The 19797-nt window shown below is 41.8% G+C and overlaps 2 protein-coding genes across 3 annotated transcripts; both read left to right on the forward strand.

The window, feature by feature from the left end:
• Window positions 1-416: 416 nt before the first annotated feature.
• sla2b (Src like adaptor 2b) lies at window positions 417-9037 on the forward strand. Of its 2 annotated transcripts, none has more exons than XM_062541545.1 (8): window positions 417-635; window positions 3720-3844; window positions 4577-4676; window positions 4900-4986; window positions 6050-6153; window positions 6542-6691; window positions 7463-7595; window positions 7790-9037. In XM_062541545.1, the coding sequence occupies exons 2-8, from the start codon at window positions 3766-3768 to the stop codon at window positions 7920-7922; spliced, it is 786 nt and encodes a 261-aa protein (XP_062397529.1). In that variant the 5' UTR covers window positions 417-635; window positions 3720-3765; the 3' UTR covers window positions 7923-9037. The 2 variants fall into 2 exon arrangements, with proteins under 2 accessions (XP_062397529.1, XP_062397528.1); XM_062541544.1 differs by having other exon boundaries at window positions 419-631.
• Window positions 9038-9561: 524 nt separating this feature from the next.
• On the forward strand, window positions 9562-18927 carry edem2 (ER degradation enhancer, mannosidase alpha-like 2). The gene is made up of 11 exons (XM_062541546.1): window positions 9562-9760; window positions 10174-10284; window positions 10371-10410; window positions 10509-10614; window positions 10898-11023; window positions 15124-15335; window positions 15958-16099; window positions 16462-16586; window positions 17294-17438; window positions 17694-17815; window positions 18255-18927. Exons 1-11 carry the CDS (start codon window positions 9654-9656, stop codon window positions 18825-18827), a joined length of 1809 nt encoding a protein of 602 aa, XP_062397530.1. The 5' UTR covers window positions 9562-9653; the 3' UTR covers window positions 18828-18927.
• Window positions 18928-19797: the final 870 nt, after the last annotated feature.

A 19797-nucleotide genomic window follows, 5' to 3' on the forward strand; every position in this document is an offset into this window, starting at 1 on the left:
AAGACAATGCATGTGCAGCCTTAATGCACTGTTTTAATAGGCAGATTGATTGCTGTCTAGGTTGAGACACTGTCATGCAAATGTCACCTTCCCTGGGTTTTCACTGCTGGGCCCATTCATCTGTCTTCATCTTGCTCTCTCTTCATCTCTCTCTCTCTCTCTCTTCATCTCTCTTCATCTCTTTTTCTCTCTGTGTCTTTGAAGTCTCAGGGGGTGCATCAGAGAGAGGGGTGACACAGGAAGTCACTTGAGGACCCGATGTAAATAAAAGCACCCCTCTCTGTCTGTTCACTGCACAGCTGTAAGATTGCATGTGGTGGAGAGAAAGGAGAGGAAAGCTTCGTGACAGTCAGTCTTGCTACTGACTTTGCCTCAGTGATGCTTAGCAATAGGAAGACATGAGCCACGCGCCAAGCTCAGCTTCCTGTTTAGTGTAGGAGGACCTATGTGCTCTCTCTCTCACACCTGAAAAAGGCTCACTTGTCTGAGTTTGACTCACAAGGCACCACAGGGGAAACTTAGCACAAACTTTTCTGAACAGTGGCATACAGTACATTCTGTATACTTCATACAAGACTTGAGGACTATCCAAAGGATTAACATCACAGCCAAGTACATCCAAGACAATGCAGTGAGTATGTCTGGTTTGATTTAACATTACATTTTAATTGTGTTTTGTACGTAATTCTTTAAAGATGACAATTTGTAAAAAAAAAAAAAGGAAAATAGACTGATATAGCCGTTTTCGTACACATTTTCAGTCTATCAATATGCAAATAATATTTGATTGAGATGTAAAATGACACGCCAGTCTAGAGCAAGCCCTTCCATGTTAGCCTTCTCAGCATTGTTCTTTCCACCACTTGATTTAATGTGACCTGTTGTGCACTATTTCACAAAAATCAACACCTCAGAGTGGGCTTTGAGAGAGAGAGACTGTGGATAATGACTCACCGTTATAATAAGTGAGAAAGTGTCAGCTACTGTTGTACTGTAGTGTTAAGTTGACACTTTTGTTTGAAGTGCTTATGTCAGTAGATTGTTTTTCTTAAATGTTTTAGACGCTTCTGCTCAACAACCAAAGCAACCATAAACTTCATTGGGTTTGTTTTATCATTAATAAATATCCTAGTTTTCTATGCACATCGTCCCATAGTCCTGAAGTGTGAACGGCCTTAACCGCGCCAAATGTAGTGTAATTATGGGAGTTTACAGGGGGCAGTTTATTTCAGTCTCTCTGATGTGAGGCCTGCATGTTGGACATGCAGACCCGGTGACCCATCGAGCTCCATCTGTGAAAACAGGTGCTCATGCGCTTTTTCATGGCTCAACACTGGACATTACAATGTATCAGTCCAGACTGACATTGTCTGTTGTCATACACCATATACTTGTGTGTTAATGTGTCTAAAATGTGAACAATGGCTGTGCTGAAAGCATGGTAAGGGCATGGTAAAAGATGACTATTGATGGCTCTCTGTGTTTGTCTGGAGTTGTATGTCTGGATTTACAGATTTGTGTGAATTATTTTTCTTTTGATAGAAGCACATAGGTCCCCCACCTCCTCAAGAGTAATAGCATGAAAAGCCTTTGTCTATAGATGTGACAGTTTTGATTTGAGAACATTATTTTCTTAGGCGTGTCTGCCGTTTAACTGCCCTCATCAACTTGAAGTCAGTTTCGCTTTTTCTTCCAGGTGCACCCCATAGCAGTCGTTTTAGTTTGTTTTTAATGGGTCTGAGTTGGTGCTTGTGGTTCCCATGCAGATTGTGCAACCAACAATTGTTGCATACACTCAGCAAAGCAACACAACTATAAAGCTGTTCAGCCTACAAAGTCCATATGGGTATTAAATGTATATTTAAAAGTTTTATATTATAAGTAATATAAGTAATATATGATGTCAAATGATCAAAAACTATTGGAACTATTCAGACCAGTACGTTATTGCGCTTCTATAATAAAAAAGCATTATGTAGCAACAGCGGGATGCTGGGTATATGGGGCATTGTGTGCCTCTGGTGGGCTATATACTGTAGGTTTCCTGTGGTCTAGTAGTGTGAACACTCTTCAGCACTCATGCAGATACCCAAACAGGAAAAAGAAAATTGTGCAAAGATGTCAGTGACCCATTTCATAATTTGCTTCATTCAAAGCATTATCTAGCAAGTTCATATCTCACCACTTACTTTACTTTTAAGAACATATATTAAAAATATAATATATTTAAAAAGCATTTGGTGCTTGCATCGTGATCAATTGACAAGCCCTCCATTTTCTAAAGGTGCTAATAACAATGCCTGTTGCGGTTGGAAACTTGGTGTGAAGGTGGTTTTAGCATCCTTCCTTTCTTTGTATTTTAATTGCAAAAACCAGAAATGCTTGAAATAGTCTAGTTACTGCTAAAACCAGCCTGCTTACTCTAGACCATTCTACCATAGTATTTACCATAATTTATGCTTAATGTGTTTTTTTCCCTCATAGTTCTTCAGTTAGACTCATCCATAGTGCCTGTGTGGTGCATGTATGCCACCACGTTACCCAGAATAATGGCGTTAGCGTACCCCTGATAAAACAAAAGGAATGAAAATACACAAGAGGGCTTCTCAGTTCATTCCCACTTCAGCAAATTAAAGCATGTTTCCATGACAACATTAGTGTGAGATGATTGCGAGAGATTAGCATGCTTAGAATCTAGTTCTACACTCTGTTAGACTGCAGCAACAGGCCTTATGCTGCATTCCAGACAACCTCGGAAGTCAGATATTTTCTTGTTGGAATCTCTCAATTTCTCTCAAATGCTACACAAACTCGGAGGTCAAGAATTCTGACCTCCTACGGCAAAACTAAGTCGATCAATTCCAACTGAAATTGAGAGTTGTCTGGAATGCAGCATTAGATCAGGGGTTCCCAACCTTTTTTGGAAGGTGACTTGATAACATAAAATGTCGGTAACGTTGATCATTCACAACATCTCTGTCCTAACACCCAGTTGAGAGTGGTACTTCATTTTCCCCAAATGTCTGTTTATTTATTTGTTTGTTTGTTTGTTCGTTTGGCTATCATTTGCGTTATTTGGCTACGTTGTTTGGAACATTGATTAAGCTTGAAGCAGTTTATTTTAGCACAACCAGATTCTAATGAGGGACCTGATTTAGTTACTTAACTGGGATATCATGGGTTTTTACCATTCTTAATTAAATGTATGTATATTTTAATGTAATGAACCAGTCAATTGTAAGATACCCAGTACCTCAGGCTGATGAATTTCGTCCGTACATGGGTCCGACCCCAAGGATTCTTGAGATACTTCAACTAAAACAGTGTTGACTCTGTAACTGAAAAAAAAACCATGAGCATGTAAAGCTACAGGAAGACGCATTTCTGTACTTGAGACAGTCTTTCTGTCTTAGTTTGCGTACTTATGTAAATCTTTAATTTTCCCCCTGCCACATATGCAAATCTTGAGGGCATATTTTCAGAATTAAAAAACACTTCCCAGTTGCCCCACTGTTGGCTTTGAAGCAGCTTATATTTCTTACACTCCAGAAAGTGTCCAAAAATTGAGATTAAATCCAAGATTTGAAGAATTACTCATCAATTATTAATTTGCATATTTCTTCTTTCTGATTCATGATGATAATAATTGTTACGACAAAGTGTTGTTTTGCTGTGCTGTGGCAAACTGACGAATCTCTTTCATTTGTTCCCATCCGTAGAGCAAACATCCACCCAGCGAGGCAAACATAAGAGCTCCTGACAGAGATGGGTGGTGGGACAAGCAAAGAGTCCAGCACACACGTCACACTTGCGGACCAGGACGGAGAAACAGCAGTCACACTGGGTGAGTCCGGCAGGCCCAGTTTGATCTTAGAAGTCTGGGACAGCAGCCAGCAACTGCAGAGAACCTTCCGCAGATGTTCCGGGTGCCAGTGACCAATTTGATCCCCTCCAAGTTCTCAATTGGGTCACCTTCATGTAGCCTATAGGTCTATTTTGTATTTAATTTTATTTCAGTTATTTTATTTCTAATACTTTGAGACATCAACAGTATCTTACTCGAATGTCATAGATCAGCAAATGTAAAATAGTTTGCTTTACATTCATATCACATGACAGTTCACAAGGAAGAAGAGAACAGAGAGATGTTTATCAAGTAAAACCACAAGAGTGTCTCTGTGAACACAGAGAAACAAAAAGGTGTGGAGGGTGGTGTATTTTTAGCTGCAGGCTGGTGTGATGCACTCTTTCTTTCAGATAGCTCTTGAAACAGAACTACTCAGATATCAAAAGAAAATTAACTTGAAATAGCCTTAACATTCTTCCCCCAAAGTTGTCTTTAACACATTTGAATTTATTTGTGATATATTGGCCCTGAGCTAGTTTTAGGTGCCTCTTTTAAACAGCAGCATGTTAAAAAGAACTGTACAGATTTAAAACACTAACTAAAGTACCTCTCCTAACATTCATGTTGTCCATTTGTTTTTGTCTAACACATTTGTTTGTTTTGTAAGGTTCTGTGCATGTATTTTGTAAGTATTGTGGATGTTTATTGTATTATCTGCTTTATCCACAGAAAGCGGCAGGTACATGTCTGTTGCGCTGTACGACTATCCATCCGGAGGGCCGACCGAATGCTGTGTTCGCGTGGGAGATAGACTCACCGTACTCTCAGAGTAAGACACAATGCTCACAGTCACAGCCTCTCACCGTGTCTTCTTTTAAGTGATTATTCTGTTGTGCGCAATAACTGATAGCAACTCAGTTTTCATGACTGATCCTGACTGTGTTCTTACCCTGTTCTCCCTCTTTTGATTGCGCTTCTCTCTCTCTCTCTCTCTCTCTCTCTCTCACACTCACTATCTCTCTCTCTCTCTCTCTCTCTCTGCCTCTCTGCAGTGAGGGTGAGTGGTGGAAAGTGAAGTCATCGGTTACTGGAAAAGAGAGCTACATTCCCAGCAATTACACTGCCAAGGTTTACAACAGGTGAGATTTAATTACCGGCCCGTTTCACAATAAATATTGGTGCTTACATTTCTAATCGAAACATATTTATGAAGTTGCTATGCGAGGTAAACAAGTTAACTTCCTTCATTACAAGCAAGGTGAGTGAAAACTGGGTTGTACTTTCTCATTGTGTTCAAACTCTACAGTGACATTTGGCATTTAAAATATTTCTGAAAGATTACATGGGTATCAGAAGTGAACCCCTCAGCTTCTAATTGAATATTATTCTCAGTAACGTCATAGGTACTCCAGAGGGGGTGTGTTTGTGTGCTCTTAGTTCATTAAATCTGTGTAGGCTAGCTCTTTCCTGAGTGGGATGGATTTTTTGCTAGAATGCAAAAAATCTGTGTGTGTGTGTGTGTGTGTGTCTGTGTCTGTGTGTGTGTGTGTTTCTGTGTTTTGAGGGGGGTGGTTTGGGTATCTTGTGTTTCATTATTACCCAATAATTTCTTTAAAATCGGACAACTTTGTTCTCTGACTCTTAGTCTCCATCATACAGCACATTCAGTTCAGCTGTCTTTCACTTTCCACATCCCCCTCGTCTAAATATGTCACTCAGAACCTCTTCCTGTTTGCTTCACTGTGTTCCATCAACACTCCCTGACACTCTACGGGCACGGTGACATGATCACTCGCTTTCTCCAACTTTATATCTAACACTTCTCTTTCTTTTCCTGTCAGCATCTGTCAGCCAAGTTCCCTTTACCTCGTTTTGATATCCTCTCTCTATCACTTCCCCTCTGTCACTCTGTCACTCTCGTTACCTTCTAGCTTTCTTATCTGTCTTTGAAGGCTGTTTTGAAAAAGATGCGTGTAAGTGAGGCAGTTCCTTAAGTAGCTCTGCAGGATGAATGGAGGCAATATGACATGATTTTATAGAAAATGTAGGAAACTAACAAAACAGGCAGGCTGGTGGACATGTAGAGCTTCAAATGTGTGCACACTGCACACAATAACAGACATTTATTATACCCTGTAAGCTCAGCTCTAACAATTAGAGTGTTAATATGCATTTCATTTGTGGCTTGTTTCTTTTGTGCAGATGGCAGTATATAGGCTTAAGTAGGGAGAAAGCAGAGGAACTTCTTCAGCTGCCATACAATGAGGCAGGCTCCTTCCTTATCAGGGAGAGTCAGTCTGAGCATGGTGAGTTCACATACGCGCGCGCGCGCGCACACACACACACACACACACACACACACACACACACACACACACACACACACACACACACACACACACACACACACACACACACACACACACACACACACACACACATACACACACACACACACACACACACACACACACACACACACACACACACACACACACACACACACTTATTAAGTGTAAAGCATACAAACATTTTCAACTACAATTATGGAATACCCACACACACACACACACACACACACTTACACATTTTAACTGTAGCACATATAATGTATTATTTAAAAAACTACAATTGCTTTTACACGACAACATTCCCAATCTCAGCCATTTTCTTTTTCTCTCCTGATCCACGCAGGCGCCCACTCCCTGTCCGTGCGCAGGAGCACCGGCTCTGACTTCCGCGCAATCAAACACTACCGTATCCACCGGCTGGAGAACGGCTGGCACTACATCTCCCCCCGCCTCACCTTCCCCAACCTCCATGACCTGGTCGAGCACTACTCAGGTGGGCTCACAGTCACACTCACTCAGCGGGCTCGTCCTTTAATGATGTGGTTCATGGCTCAGTAGTGGGGGCAGATGTGATAGATCTGTCACAGTGATGGGAGTCAGTATTAGTCATTCGTTAAAAATCAAAGGATAGGTCACAAGGTGACATTGAAGCTGTTCGTGTGTAGTTAACATGGATGGCCTAATATTTATGTCAGTTTTGACATTTTGATCAAAGTCAGTAGTGTCAGGTTTTGAGAATACTGCTCCAGCGTGTTGGTCTACACTGCGTTCAAAGTAGCTCCGTTCATTGTAGACTTAACAATGAGTTAAGGGAACTATATTAAATAGCATCTATCAGATTTCATTCTGTTCACTGAGTGAACTTTATTAACCTCATCGTCAGTTCTCTTGTTCTGAAAGCAGTGAGACAAATTGATACGAGGTGAATGTTTGGAAACTACATGTTATTGGTTCTTTAGGTTAATACATCAGAAGATGTTTTTGTAAACTGTAGGTGTTTACTGTACATCCGATTCAGCATATCAGGGTAAGCTTTACTGGAGATGTTTTGGCCACTGAGTCAGATGTACTGATTATACTGATGGCTCCACGAGTGTCATGGTGTCATCCTGTTGTGGGAAACAGATTATATTTACAGTGTGGTGTTGGGAATTGATGTCTAATACAACTGCGAAAACTCGACCAAAAAGCTGAGCTTGCTCACTCTGGTAAAAGAAACTGTGGGCTATATTATGTGTTTATGTTTGTTTCTTCCTCTCCACAGAGGTTAGTGATGGCTTGTGTGCCATTCTGAGAGAACCCTGCTTCATCCAGGGCTCCAACAACGTTCCCGTGGTAACGGGCCCCCCACCCCAGGTCGTCAGGAAGCCAACCCTGAACTGGAAAGATGTAAACAGGTAACTAATCTGACCTGAACTTGAAGCTTATCTCAGATATCATTGTAGGCATCAGTATTCTGAGTTGAGCTTGGATTTGATGTTTTTGTGTATTGAGTCATCATTAGACTACTACATAAACAAGACACTATGGTTAGTTCATCCTTCCTGAGATTCTGCTTGACCTAACATGCCTACCTCTTGTGTCTCCCCAGCTCCATGATCTTCGGCACAGGCAAAGAAGAGCTGGAGGAGTCGCCTGTCAGTGAAGGCCTGAGGGAGGCGATCAGCTCATACCTCTACATGACTGAGGAGTTGGGGGAGTGCGATCAGAACTGGGACACTTGACAGACGTGGGAGAAGACGTCACAGAGGAACCAAGATGGCCAACTGATGTGGATCGCACTGGGGAGCTCAGAGTGGAATCTCTTGATTCCATCAAAGACTCTTTATTCATGAACTATCAAATGGCCAAAGAGGATAACAGTATCGAGATCCACAATGCACAATCTTGTTGTAAAAAAAAAGTATTTTTTACATGGTACTTTGAATGCTGAGTCTAGTAAACCTCTGAAGGTTACTCTCTGAAACAGGTCCATGGCAGGAACGTTGACTTCTCCACTGTTAGAGCGAAATGAAAGACGAATTAGTCCAACTCAGATCATTTAATAAGGTCCAGTGGCTCTGTTCTACAGGGTCAGCAGTCTGGTGCTGCCTGAAATACAGCTACAAAACAATGAGCTGAGGTTTTGATTAAATCACATAAAGCTCTTCTCATATGACTACAATACGAGCACACAGTGTATTGGATCTAATGCGTCTGGCCTGATAGCCTGGTGGTGCCAGAGTACACAGAATCATGTCTGCTCGGTCTGACTGCAAACTGCAAATTACAGTGAGAGATATCAGCAGGAGGTCACTGTTACATGAGGCTACTGGGCACGTCCTCTCCCTGCAAGTAGTCACTGTTTAGAGTGATGAATGAGAGGGTTTGTGCAGTAGAGAGAGGAGGTTGCTGGGCAAGTCAAGAGCATCGCTGGGTAACTCATAGTTTGCTTCTGATGAGTCAGACTGAACTTATTGCCTGGCAATGATGAGGCACACGATAGTGCTGCTGAGAGCACATTTGTAGCGTAGCAAATATTTGAGTTTCTGGGAACAGTGTGTCTAATTTGATCATATATTTAGATAATTTATGTGAACCTACAACTGATTCATTGACTCAGGCAGGTAACAATGATCAGACTATCTTGGGAGGCTTTGTCTTCACACATTTCACATGTTCATGTTTTCTCTGTAAGAAACCACAGTGTACCAGGAAATGGTGTGTGTGTGTGTGTGTGTGTGTGTGTGTGTGTGTGTGTGTGTGTGTGTGTGTGTGTGTGTGTGTGTTAAAGACAAAGAGATGTAGTCGATAGTGTTGTACATTTATTTTATCAAACTAATAAACAAAGAAGACAGGATATTATCTTGTTTTTGTGTGTGTGTTTTTCCCCCTAAGATGAGACTAACATTTGAAACAAAATCACACTTACAGGGCTGTAACGTCATTTGTTCAGAATATATCAAATTGAATAAATAAAACAAGTTTTCCAGGTATTTCAAGTTTGTGACAAACCTTGGTGAGTTAACTGGGTAAGTGCCTGCATAGGCCTACCTCCCAATAGAAGAGCTGTGAGGCTTTATTCTCCAAATAAAACAATGCCATTGGGCTGTTGTTGTTTACTATTAAGTTTACTACTTACTCTGGGTTAACTTACCCAAGTTTGTCACTAAACCACGTAGGCTACTTGGAATACCCCCTGATCCCAGTACACGATGCATGCAGAAGTTTACAACAACCCGGTTTGAGCATAAACACGCTTCAGAAGTCTTTGGTCAGAGCCGTATCTGTCTTTGTTGGTACTTCATCGCCACCTGTCGGCCATGGATGATGCATTTCTTGATCCAATTTACTACGTCAGCGTTAACCAGTGCGCATGCTTACTACAACTGTACACTTCCGCTTAATTGCTCCAAGCTGCACAGATGCCGTACTAACAGAGTATATACCGTATATCTTTCTTTCCTCGTTTATTCATGCTCAAGTTCCTGTACACAACTTTCTTCTGCATTACGTATGCCTTTCCTGGCATCAAATATGCCAGTTGCAATGAAATTACGGAGGAGGATATGGCAAAGTATAGGTAGGCTACGTCTCACAGCTAGCAAATGTCAGGCACCTGGCTAGCTAATTTATTGTTATGGGTAACCAGCCATCTGGCCTACTAACCTGCCAAAGTGTGCTCGAGTCCCTGAAATATATTCACTAACGTTACTGTTAAACAGTATTACGACTGACATAGAAAAATGGTTGCGTGTATGATTTCATTCTGAGTGTTTCCCAATGTATAGCTTACTATTCAACTTGATGGTGATACCATTAGTTCCTTGTTCAGATTTTAATGCACTTTGCATGTAACTGTGATTTAAAAACAAATGTTGTCTAAGTTGAAACAACCGCTAGTTGCTACTGCGTGAGCTTATCAGGTGAGGAACTGATACAGTCTATGTCACGTCTGCTAAAACTTGTGTGAAATTATGCCGTTCCATTCCACAGGGACAGAATAAAGGCCATGTTCTACCATGCCTACAACAGCTATCTGGATAATGCCTATCCCTATGATGAGCTTCGGCCACTCACCTGTGATGGCCAGGACACCTGGGGCAGGTCTGAAAACCCTTTCACTAAGCCACCACTTTAAATTTCGTGCCTGCTGAAGAATTACTGAGATTGATATTTCTCTCTCATTTCAGCTTTTCTCTGACACTTATTGATGCTTTGGATACGTTGCTGGTATGATACCCCCTCGGAAAACCTAATTTCTGTTTTACTGGCTCTCTTTGTGCTGTGTGGATGCATTTTGCATTGAAATCGTTATTTTGCTTGCACAGATACTGGGGAATCACACAGAGTTTCAGCGTGTGACAGATCTTCTCCAAGACACTGTGGACTTTGACATTGATGTAAATGCATCTGTATTTGAAACAAACATTAGAGGTAAAGAGACATGGTTCTATTCAAATAGAAGTGAACAGAATTATCCACACAGGCTTCGTACAAACTGTTTTTTTTTTGTGTTGGTACCTGAATGAAAGCAGAAATTGTGTAATTGAGCTATATAACTGGCCTTATTAGCCTTAAGTATTAGCCGTATTCATTGGATATCTATCATTTTCTCACATAGTTTATGCTTGATGTATGTAAATGCCTTCAATCAAAGATACTTAAATACCCTTTAATGCTGCTTTTTCAACCGTCTCTCCATCAATGTTTTCCCCAGTTGTTGGTGGTCTCCTGTCTGCCCACCTGCTGTCCAAGCAGGCCGGCATGGAGGTGGAGGAAGGCTGGCCCTGCTCTGGCCCTCTGCTGCGCATGGCTGAGGACGCGGCACGCAAACTCCTCCCAGGTGAGACCAGCAGGTGTGAGGCACTGCTATGGAACGTGTACGTGAATTACAGGTGTTGTTACTTTGAGTGCTTTGTGGTCTCAGAGGAGAAAATGCTATAGTGTTGTAAAATACATGATGTAATTACTGTAAGCTACCAGTTCGGAGGACAGCAAAAGTGAATGCAGCCTAACAACAGTGCTGCAATGAAAATCACTTCATGTCGGTTATAAAGTCCGGTTTAATTTTGGAACAGTCGATAAGAGGAGGTCATAGTTTTGGAGCCTGTACTTTATTGTGCTTTATTGAATTTTTTTACCGCTATTGTTACAGTTATCATTCTTGGTGTGAATGGCCCTTAAAGGAGTCATAGAACGCATTTTTTGACCATTACAAATTGATCTTTGAGCCTAAATAATGTCATATGTAAATTTGTGAGGCTGAAAACGCCCCAGGAGCACTGCTAGATCGCCTAATACAAGGTCATAAATAAGCCTTGCAATGAAACAGTTTGTTTTTCCCGCCCACTCAGCAAGTTCATGAATATTCAAATGAGATGCGCGCTGATTGGTCTATTGGCCGATATGTCCTGAAAGTTGATTGGCTCAATCTGAAGCTAGAGCAAAGTGAAACTACGTTTACTGCTGGTAAATAAAGCCAAATAAAGCCAAAGCCAAGCCAAAGATAAAGCTATCAACAATGGATTTAAATAAGGAATACAGCCGTACATGTATAAACCGAGTCAGAAGAAGTTTCTGACGAAGATGAAGTGCAGCAGATTCCCCAACAGAATGAATGTGTTAGATTGGTAAGTTTTATCAGTACATTTCTTAGTATAGTAACTCTCCAAAGTTAGCTGTAATAACGCTAGCATTACAACGTCTCTGCCATAGACCACATATCTAGATACTAGCATCGTAAGAGCAGTTTAACAAGAATTATTAATCGAAGGTATGCAAATGAGAGGGGCCGAGGGGTGTATCTAAAGGGGGATGGGCGCCTATTACGTGTTATCTGAGCTCTGTTCAGATTGGAGCATTTCAACACGGCTGTTTCTATTTCCCAATTTGCATACGAAAGCAGGCGGGGGACGCGGTAAAGTCTTTGGTGTTGTCCTTTGGACACTGCTCGCAGCCTAAATTCAACAGTAACAAGGTGAATGTGGTTTTGAATTCTAGGACTCCTTTAACACTGACGTGTACAGTACAGTACATGTTATGTATGTATTACAAGATTCTGTATACCTCTGGCTGCTCTGGAAAAGCCTGAAAAAAGTACACTAGCTTCAATAAAACTCTAAAATGTGGTAAATACTATAGAATCCTCCACACTCGCAAGGATAGGTTTTTGTGAGGTTGACACTTAGTTTGCACATGCCTAATCATTATTGACAGGAAGTGAAATCTTCCACTGACATTGTGAGATTTGGTCGTCTCGTCTTTGCTAACAGAAACACAGGCAGGTCTCTGTGGCCTTTTCAGATGGAGCATTAGATTTGTGACGCATGGCCTTGTCTGACCTTTTCATATTGAACAGCACTCTCTGGCTGTGCTGTAGTCGTGCTGTGACAAGCCATTTTTCTTATCGCAGCTGCACAGCCCACCTGATGCAGAATCATTCTGCCCAGAGAGGTCATGGAAATTCACTTTGTGTCTGTCTGCAGAGGGAGAGCGTGAGAGAGAATGATAGAGAATGAGAGGCAGGCCAGATGGGTTTTCGGAAAAAAAATTATCCATGTTGGGTGCATTGTGCATTTGCTTTTTTCAGTGTGCGTCATGATGCACGTTTTGTGGCTCTGAGTGTTGTGGTCAAACTAGGACAGTTTGTTCCCCTGGTTGCTGCAATGCTCTGCAATATTATCAGGACTTAGATTAGTGGCAAGTGTACAGCATCTGTGCATAGATAGCGTCCGTTTCAGAAACTGATTTACACGTAATCATATTTCATATTCTCACAAGACATTCAATTAGCATTTGTAACACACATTTGTAATGTGATATACACAACAAGCTTGCACATTATGTTAGTTATTTGACCAAATTACATAATTTAGATTTAAAGGACCTTCCATAATTTAGTGTTGTCAATCTGCTTTACTCTGTCACTCTGTGACGTTTGTAGGGATGGGTATTGATAAGTTTTTATCAATATCGATGGCATTATCGATTCTGCCTATCAATCCAATTCCTTATCAATTCTCTTATCGATTCCCAAAAAATATAGGTGCACCCACAATTTTCATTGCATCGCCTTTAACGCCAAAAGGTCACCTTTTATCGCTCTCCTTTCATAATGTGAATGATTTTTTAACAATAAGGCGTAGAAAAAGCTTGTCTTTATTTAAAATACAATAAGGAATATACATATTCTTTATAAAGAATGATAAAGATGTATAGCCTACAGTATCATATAATATAATTCTTTATATATTCTAATCTATACTACTGACATTTCTGATATTCATGACATTCATGACTATTCATATTACAACTCTGCCCCTTTAATTCAGCTGTCCGCTTGAAGCCTCAAATTGTAAACAAAGTAGCATAGTTGGCTAGCTTATGGTTGGACTGTTCAGTTTCCCCACGTGTGTTTAAGTTGCAAGGTAGACTACTACTTTTTCTCCTTGGGACAGGCCCTTTTGAGTCTTAGAGTTGGAAAACATTGAGATGATCAGTCAACTTGAATGCAAGAGTTTGAATCAAATTTGTGCAGTAGCCTACGCTATGATGCTAACCGAAATTAATTTTAATGTCGCTAGTTGTCTTCTATGCGTCATTGCTTTCACGATTGTGAATGTGCATGTCGAGGGGCGGGTGGGGTGTCCATTAAGCGCGCACGAGAGAGGGAGAGGGAGAGGGAGAGGGAGAGAGAGCGGGCCAAGGGGGTTACTACTTCTATACAGTTTGGCAAAGTTGCACGCATAGTCTACAATTAAAACTTGTGAAGGAAACGTATGCTTTCACCCGAGCAGCGTCAGGTGCACCAGTGCGACCTATAATTATTTTCAGGCACACTCTTAAACATTTTGGGCGCATATGTACTCTGGAGCCCTGGACCGGGCAACGTTAGCACCCCTCCGTAGGCTGTCGAACACATGACACTCTTGGAGCTTAATCCCATGCTTCACGGACAAATGTTTTAACATATTGCTGGTATTACTACCGATAACAATACTGTACTGGTTGCAGACGGCAGAATATTCATCACGTTTAGTGAACTGGGGCCAGGCTTTGGATCTCTTCCTCCTCTCGGGGTTGACTTAGTAGTATGAGTCGTCGCAGAGGGCGTGTAGTAACACAACATTTCAGGAAAACCGGAAAAAGTCCGACGTCATGCAGGCTGAGGGAATCGTTAAGAGAATCGATAACAAAAAAGACGCACGATGTCGATGGAATTGATAAGTTAAACCCGGTTCCAAGACGGAACCGGTTATCGATGCCCAACCCTAGACGTTTGAATGTCAATGTCTTATTATAAAAGAAAATATCTTAATCAACCAGTCAATCAATCTTTCAGATTGAATTGCGTGTACATTTAATGTAGCCTATTATGCAGCTCTGGATAATCCTACTGCACAATCCTACGGCTGCTGAGTGATATTTGAATGAGGTCATATTCAAATTTGCAGTGGTCTCTTAATTGTAAATATGACCATCAACTCATAGACCTTTGAAGTTCGCTTACAAAAAAGCTGCCATCACCAGTATCTTGCGTTTTTTTAATATGGGAAAATAACATGGGGATTTTTAATTATCGCACAAGGTCTGAATGCAGACGTTTTGCTCAACACACTTTTGTCCTCTGTCTTTAAGTGGGCACTGTGATCTTCGGTACATTAAGATGACAAACTTCGATTTTTGCTACCCCAGAGCTAACTTTGCATAGGTAGTTATTTTCAATTTCAGTAACCGGATCTCCTTATATGGGCAAAGATGTCTGTTTTGTAGGTGAACTTCAGAGGTCTATTTGAATTTCACTCAGCAACCCTATGATGGCATAAGAAAAATGTGCAGTGGTCTCGTCATTTTTTTTCAGAGTTGTGGGTTGTTCAGTGGCTTTACATTGTCACTGCCACCATCTTAGTCATTGATCCTCCATGTTTGCGGGTCTCCCCACAGCCTTCCAGACGCCCACAGGGATGCCCTATGGCACAGTGAATCTGCTCAGGGGGGTCAACCCTACTGAGACCCCAGTCACTTGTACTGCTGGGGTGGGCACCTTCATCCTGGAGTTCGGCACCCTGAGTCGCCTGACTGGTGACCCTGTGTTTGAGGAGGTGGCATGGAAGGCCCTGCGGGCGCTCTGGAGAACACGCTCCGACATTGGACTGGTAAGATAAAGCAGTGCCCTCCAGGGTTTGCAAAAATGTTAAATTCCTGGTAGCCATTTGGGCAGGAATTCTTGAGTTTTTGTTAGCCTGAAATTAATTTCGCTAGCCTGAATAAAGATATGAACATTTCCAATGTATCTGTTCCAGAAAGCAATAAGGCCATTTATTTACCAAGCTCAAACTGCAAACATTTAAAAGCTTTTTTAATAAAGATTCATTTAGATCTGTCAATGCACTGAAATTTCAGATCACAAAAGTGATCGATGGGTCTAATGCGATATTAATCTTTCAGATTCTTACTTAAAGCTCTCTAAAGCTTATAACTCAGTTGAAAATGAATGTTGTTGTGGTTACTACAGTTCTGTATGGAAAAACCCAGTAATTAGAGTCTCTGCATAGTTAAGGTCAATATATCTATCTAAATTCAAGTTAATCATCACCAATTAATTCAGTCAGTTAATTAATAGGAGAAATGAGTGTCCTGAGTTTCCAAATCACAGGTGGTCCCATTGTGAATGATCCTGTTTTCTCACCCTTTGCTACCGTCACTTCTGATACAAGACATCTGTCAGCAGTAGCTTATGAATATACCTATTTCTTACTTTCTGCCTTTCTGCCAAAGGTGGGGAACCACATCGACATCGTGACCTCCAAGTGGGTGGCCCAAGACGCAGGCATCGGAGCGGGCATTGACTCATACTTTGAATACCTGGTGAAGGGCGCCATCATGCTGCAAAACGAGGAATTGCTGTCTATGTTTCATGGCATGTACTGAACACAGCATGATGCTGTTTCCAGCTATCCTAAGATACCAATAGTGAAAGTAGTAATACGTTTGATTTAAAATGACTATGGCTGCCTCTCATGCAGCGTTTATACGTCCTCCCTCGCTCCTCGATGCCTCGATCCTCACTGATCTACAGTACATAAAGAATGATGGGGGGGAAACAATGGGATAGTCTATCCAGTGTTAGTTATAGATCAGTGGGAACGCCCCTCGAGGATCAAGCATCGAGGATCGAGGAGGCATGTTGAGAGGCACCCTATGTCTAGCTAACACATTTTTACTGTTACTCAATTGCTGCAAGGGTGCGCCTGATATTTGTTCTTCCTTGTGTCCTTGTAGAGTATGATAAAGCAGTGAAGAACTACACCAAGTTTGATGACTGGTACCTGTGGGTCCAGATGCACAAAGGGACTGTCTCCATGCCTGTGTTTCAGTCACTAGAGGCCTTCTGGCCTGGCCTACAGGTACCACAGTCCTACAGGACAGTCCTGTTATGTTCTCATGTCTATGCTCTTGCCTTAATTACCTGCTGACTTTGTTTGTTTGTCAAGAGAATAGCTTTATGTTGTGTTGTGTTGTGTTGTGTTGTGTGTATCTACATGTGAGTATGAAGTGTTAGAATGTGAATGAATGTAAAAATGTCCATTATCCATTTAACCGTGAGTTGCAAAAGAATGAATACTGTAGGTTTAGCTGACGTCCTATAAATGCTATTGGAATTCATAGACTATATCTGGTTTATACCATTGCTTGGTCAAATTTCCGATTGTGATGCGCTATTTTGAACGTGCATTATTTTTCTATATACCGCACGGCTGTGAAGTAGTTCCCTTCTTTTGGGCTTATTACACTTGAATATTAATTCGCCAATGTGAATGTAACGGTAAAAACAACAATGTTGTATCTAAGCCAGCGGCAATATAAACGAAAGTGATAGTAGCAGTGGTATAAGCGGGATAATCAACTCCGCGCCATGTGTTTCTAGGAAAATAATGCACTTATCGAAGTGTAAAGTCCCCTTCGCCTGCGGCGTCGGGTCCTTATTACCTCTTCGAACGTGCATTATTTTCCTAGAAACACACGGCGCGTCATTGATTATCCCTTACGTAAACAATATCTCAGTCATCTATCATTGTCACTTCTATCTTTTTTTTTTTGTGAACTACACAAGAGCCTACTGGGTGACCTTGACAGTGCAGTAAGGACCTTCCACAACTACTACACTGTGTGGCGCCAGTTCGGAGGTCTGCCTGAATTCTACAGCATTCCTCAAGGCTACACGGTGGACAAGAGAGAGGGTTATCCCCTGAGACCAGGTATGCCTCATACATAGCATATGGCCACACACTTCACATTTATAGTTTGAAAAAACAGTTTGATAGTTTGGTTCACAGTGAGACAATTTCTTAGAAATCACAGTGAACAATAATAAATAGAAGTTTGATAGATTCTGGCTTCTGTATGTGCAAAACTAAAAACCGGTCACCCTGACCTATATTATCGCTCTCTCTCTCTCTCTGTGTGTGTGTGTGTGTGTGTGTGTGTGTGTGTGTGTGTGTGGCGACATGTAGAGTTAATAGAGAGTGCCATGTATCTGTACAAGGCCACTGGGGACCCTACCTTCCTGCACCTTGGACGGGACGCTGTGGAGTCCATTGAGAAGATCAGTCGAGTGAAGTGTGGATTTGCCAGTGTGAGTGATAAATTACTGGACAGCAGCTCTGATGAAACCCATAGAGGTCAATCTGCAGTTATCAGTAGTCATTATGGCTGATAAAGCTATAAAAGCTATATAAAATAATAAATAACAGATTCTTTGAAGGCTAGTGAAGGGTGTTATCCAACATTGTGGTTTCTTTGAAGTTTTAGAGTTACCTCTGTGAACAGTCCTCTCTGTTCTCAGAAACTGTTTCTGTCACGAACGTGTAGATAATTAGAAGTGATCTGTTTAACTTGGTCTGTTAAATTCCACACCTTTATCAACACCTTTCAACCACCTATATCAACACCTTTCTGTTGAATGCCTGCAGAACTTCTGAGGAAAATCACTGAGATACCTAATACAGCAACTGGTTCTCTGGTTTCAACACAATAACAAATAAGTGGGGAAATTTATCTTGTGTTAAATACAGGTGAAGGATGTGAGGGACCACAAACTGGACAACCGCATGGAGTCCTTCTTCCTGGCCGAGACCATCAAATACCTCTACCTCCTGTTTGACCCGAACAACTTTCTGCACAACAACGGCTCCACGTTTGAGCTGGGTGGGCCGGATGGTGACTGCGTGCTGGGGGCCGGCGGCTACATCTTCAACACGGAGGCCCACCCTCTGGACCCCGCTGCCTTGCACTGCTGCAGCCGAGCGCAGGAGGAGCGCTACGAGCTCCAAGACATCCTGCTGAGTCTCTCCGAAGTCCCAGACGCCCCCAGCCAGACGGTGAATGGAAAGGTGGCCGAGGAGGAGGAAGATGAAGAGGAAGAGGAGGAGGAGGCAGAGGAGGTAGAACATGAATATGAGCGATGGCGGGTGGAAGGTGAAGGTGCTGCAACAAGGAACAAGGACTGCGACAGGGATTTGCGGGCGTCGGAGAGCATAGTGCTGAAGCCAGGGAGTCAGCGTAAGGCTCGCACGCTCTCCTGCCCAATGCAGCCCTTCAGCGCCAGGCTAGCACTCAATGGACAGGTGTTCACAGACAGCACGTGAAGAATTATGGGACATACAGAGGTGTATGTGTCTGTCAAAAGAGTCAGGTTTAAATTAAAATGAAGAAAAGTCTTTTTAATAAATATTTATTTAGAGTACATTTCATTTGTCATTTTGTCTTATTTTTGACAAAAAGATTTTGGTTGTCATTTTAGTCCAATACTTAAACCTGCAGTGTTTTAAAGCAAACCTCAAATAAGAATTAAATTAATGCTAGGTTACTTGATTCAATAAATAAAAAAATAACGTAAATCTGGCACCATGGGGAAAACAAATTAGAATATACAATTTCATTGTGAATTCGGGAAACACAAAAAGAGTGTGTGTGTGTGAGAGAGAGAGACTTAGTCTGTGATCAGCTGTTCTGCACTTCTACCAAAGAAAATGTGTGACAATAAAGGCCACAGAAAAAGGCCTTCAGATCTGAAGTGGGCCGTTCAGGATCTGAAGCACAGTTTGAGCTAACGAGCTTGAATAGCTCACCAGCCATACATTCCTCCCGAGGCAACGGACTACTATCCCCCAGTACCGAAATGCACACGGTAAGCCTCAAATGAAAAAATAAAATAAAGCTGCTTAACAGGCCACACAAGACCAAACGCCGCAGCTAATCAGTGGAGATTTTTTGTTTGTCGTAATACTGTAAATGCTACTGTTTCACTGTTTAATCGACTGGATGACTGACCACTCAAACTCCACTAAGCGGACTGCTCTCACGTGAGCCGAGCAAACGTTCTGCTCTGCGAGAGCGGCTTTCGCCCTCCTCCACTTATCGTTAATATATTTAGCATGAGGTCAAAAGCAGATAGCTGACTGACAGGCAGTTGAGGCTTGAACAAGGTTCTCATTCAGGTAATTTTTCGGTCTTAGTTTACCCCTAGGGCCCCAGCGTTGTTTTAACTTACTTCGGGAAGGCCTAAGTTGACTGTGATCTGATGACCTGGTGCTGTTACAAATAGCTTATACTGTG

This window comes from Sardina pilchardus, chromosome 7 (assembly GCF_963854185.1).
Source record: "Sardina pilchardus chromosome 7, fSarPil1.1, whole genome shotgun sequence".
Taxonomy (NCBI): Eukaryota; Metazoa; Chordata; class Actinopteri; order Clupeiformes; family Clupeidae; genus Sardina; species Sardina pilchardus.

Bases quoted from the DNA above. Each gene is read 5' to 3' on its own strand.
- sla2b (XM_062541545.1), top strand. From the start codon at position 3,766: ATGGGTGGTGGGACAAGCAAAGAGTCCAGCACACACGTCACACTTGCG. The intron at 3,845-4,576 runs GTGAGTCCGGCA...CTTTATCCACAG, and splicing joins AGAAACAGCAGTCACACTGG to AAAGCGGCAGGTACATGTCT. The intron at 7,596-7,789 runs GTAACTAATCTG...GTGTCTCCCCAG, and splicing joins AACTGGAAAGATGTAAACAG to CTCCATGATCTTCGGCACAG.
- edem2 (XM_062541546.1), top strand. From the start codon at position 9,654: ATGCTCAAGTTCCTGTACACAACTTTCTTCTGCATTACGTATGCCTTT. The intron at 10,285-10,370 runs GTCTGAAAACCC...CTCTCATTTCAG, and splicing joins GGCCAGGACACCTGGGGCAG to CTTTTCTCTGACACTTATTG. The intron at 15,336-15,957 runs GTAAGATAAAGC...TTTCTGCCAAAG, and splicing joins CACGCTCCGACATTGGACTG to GTGGGGAACCACATCGACAT.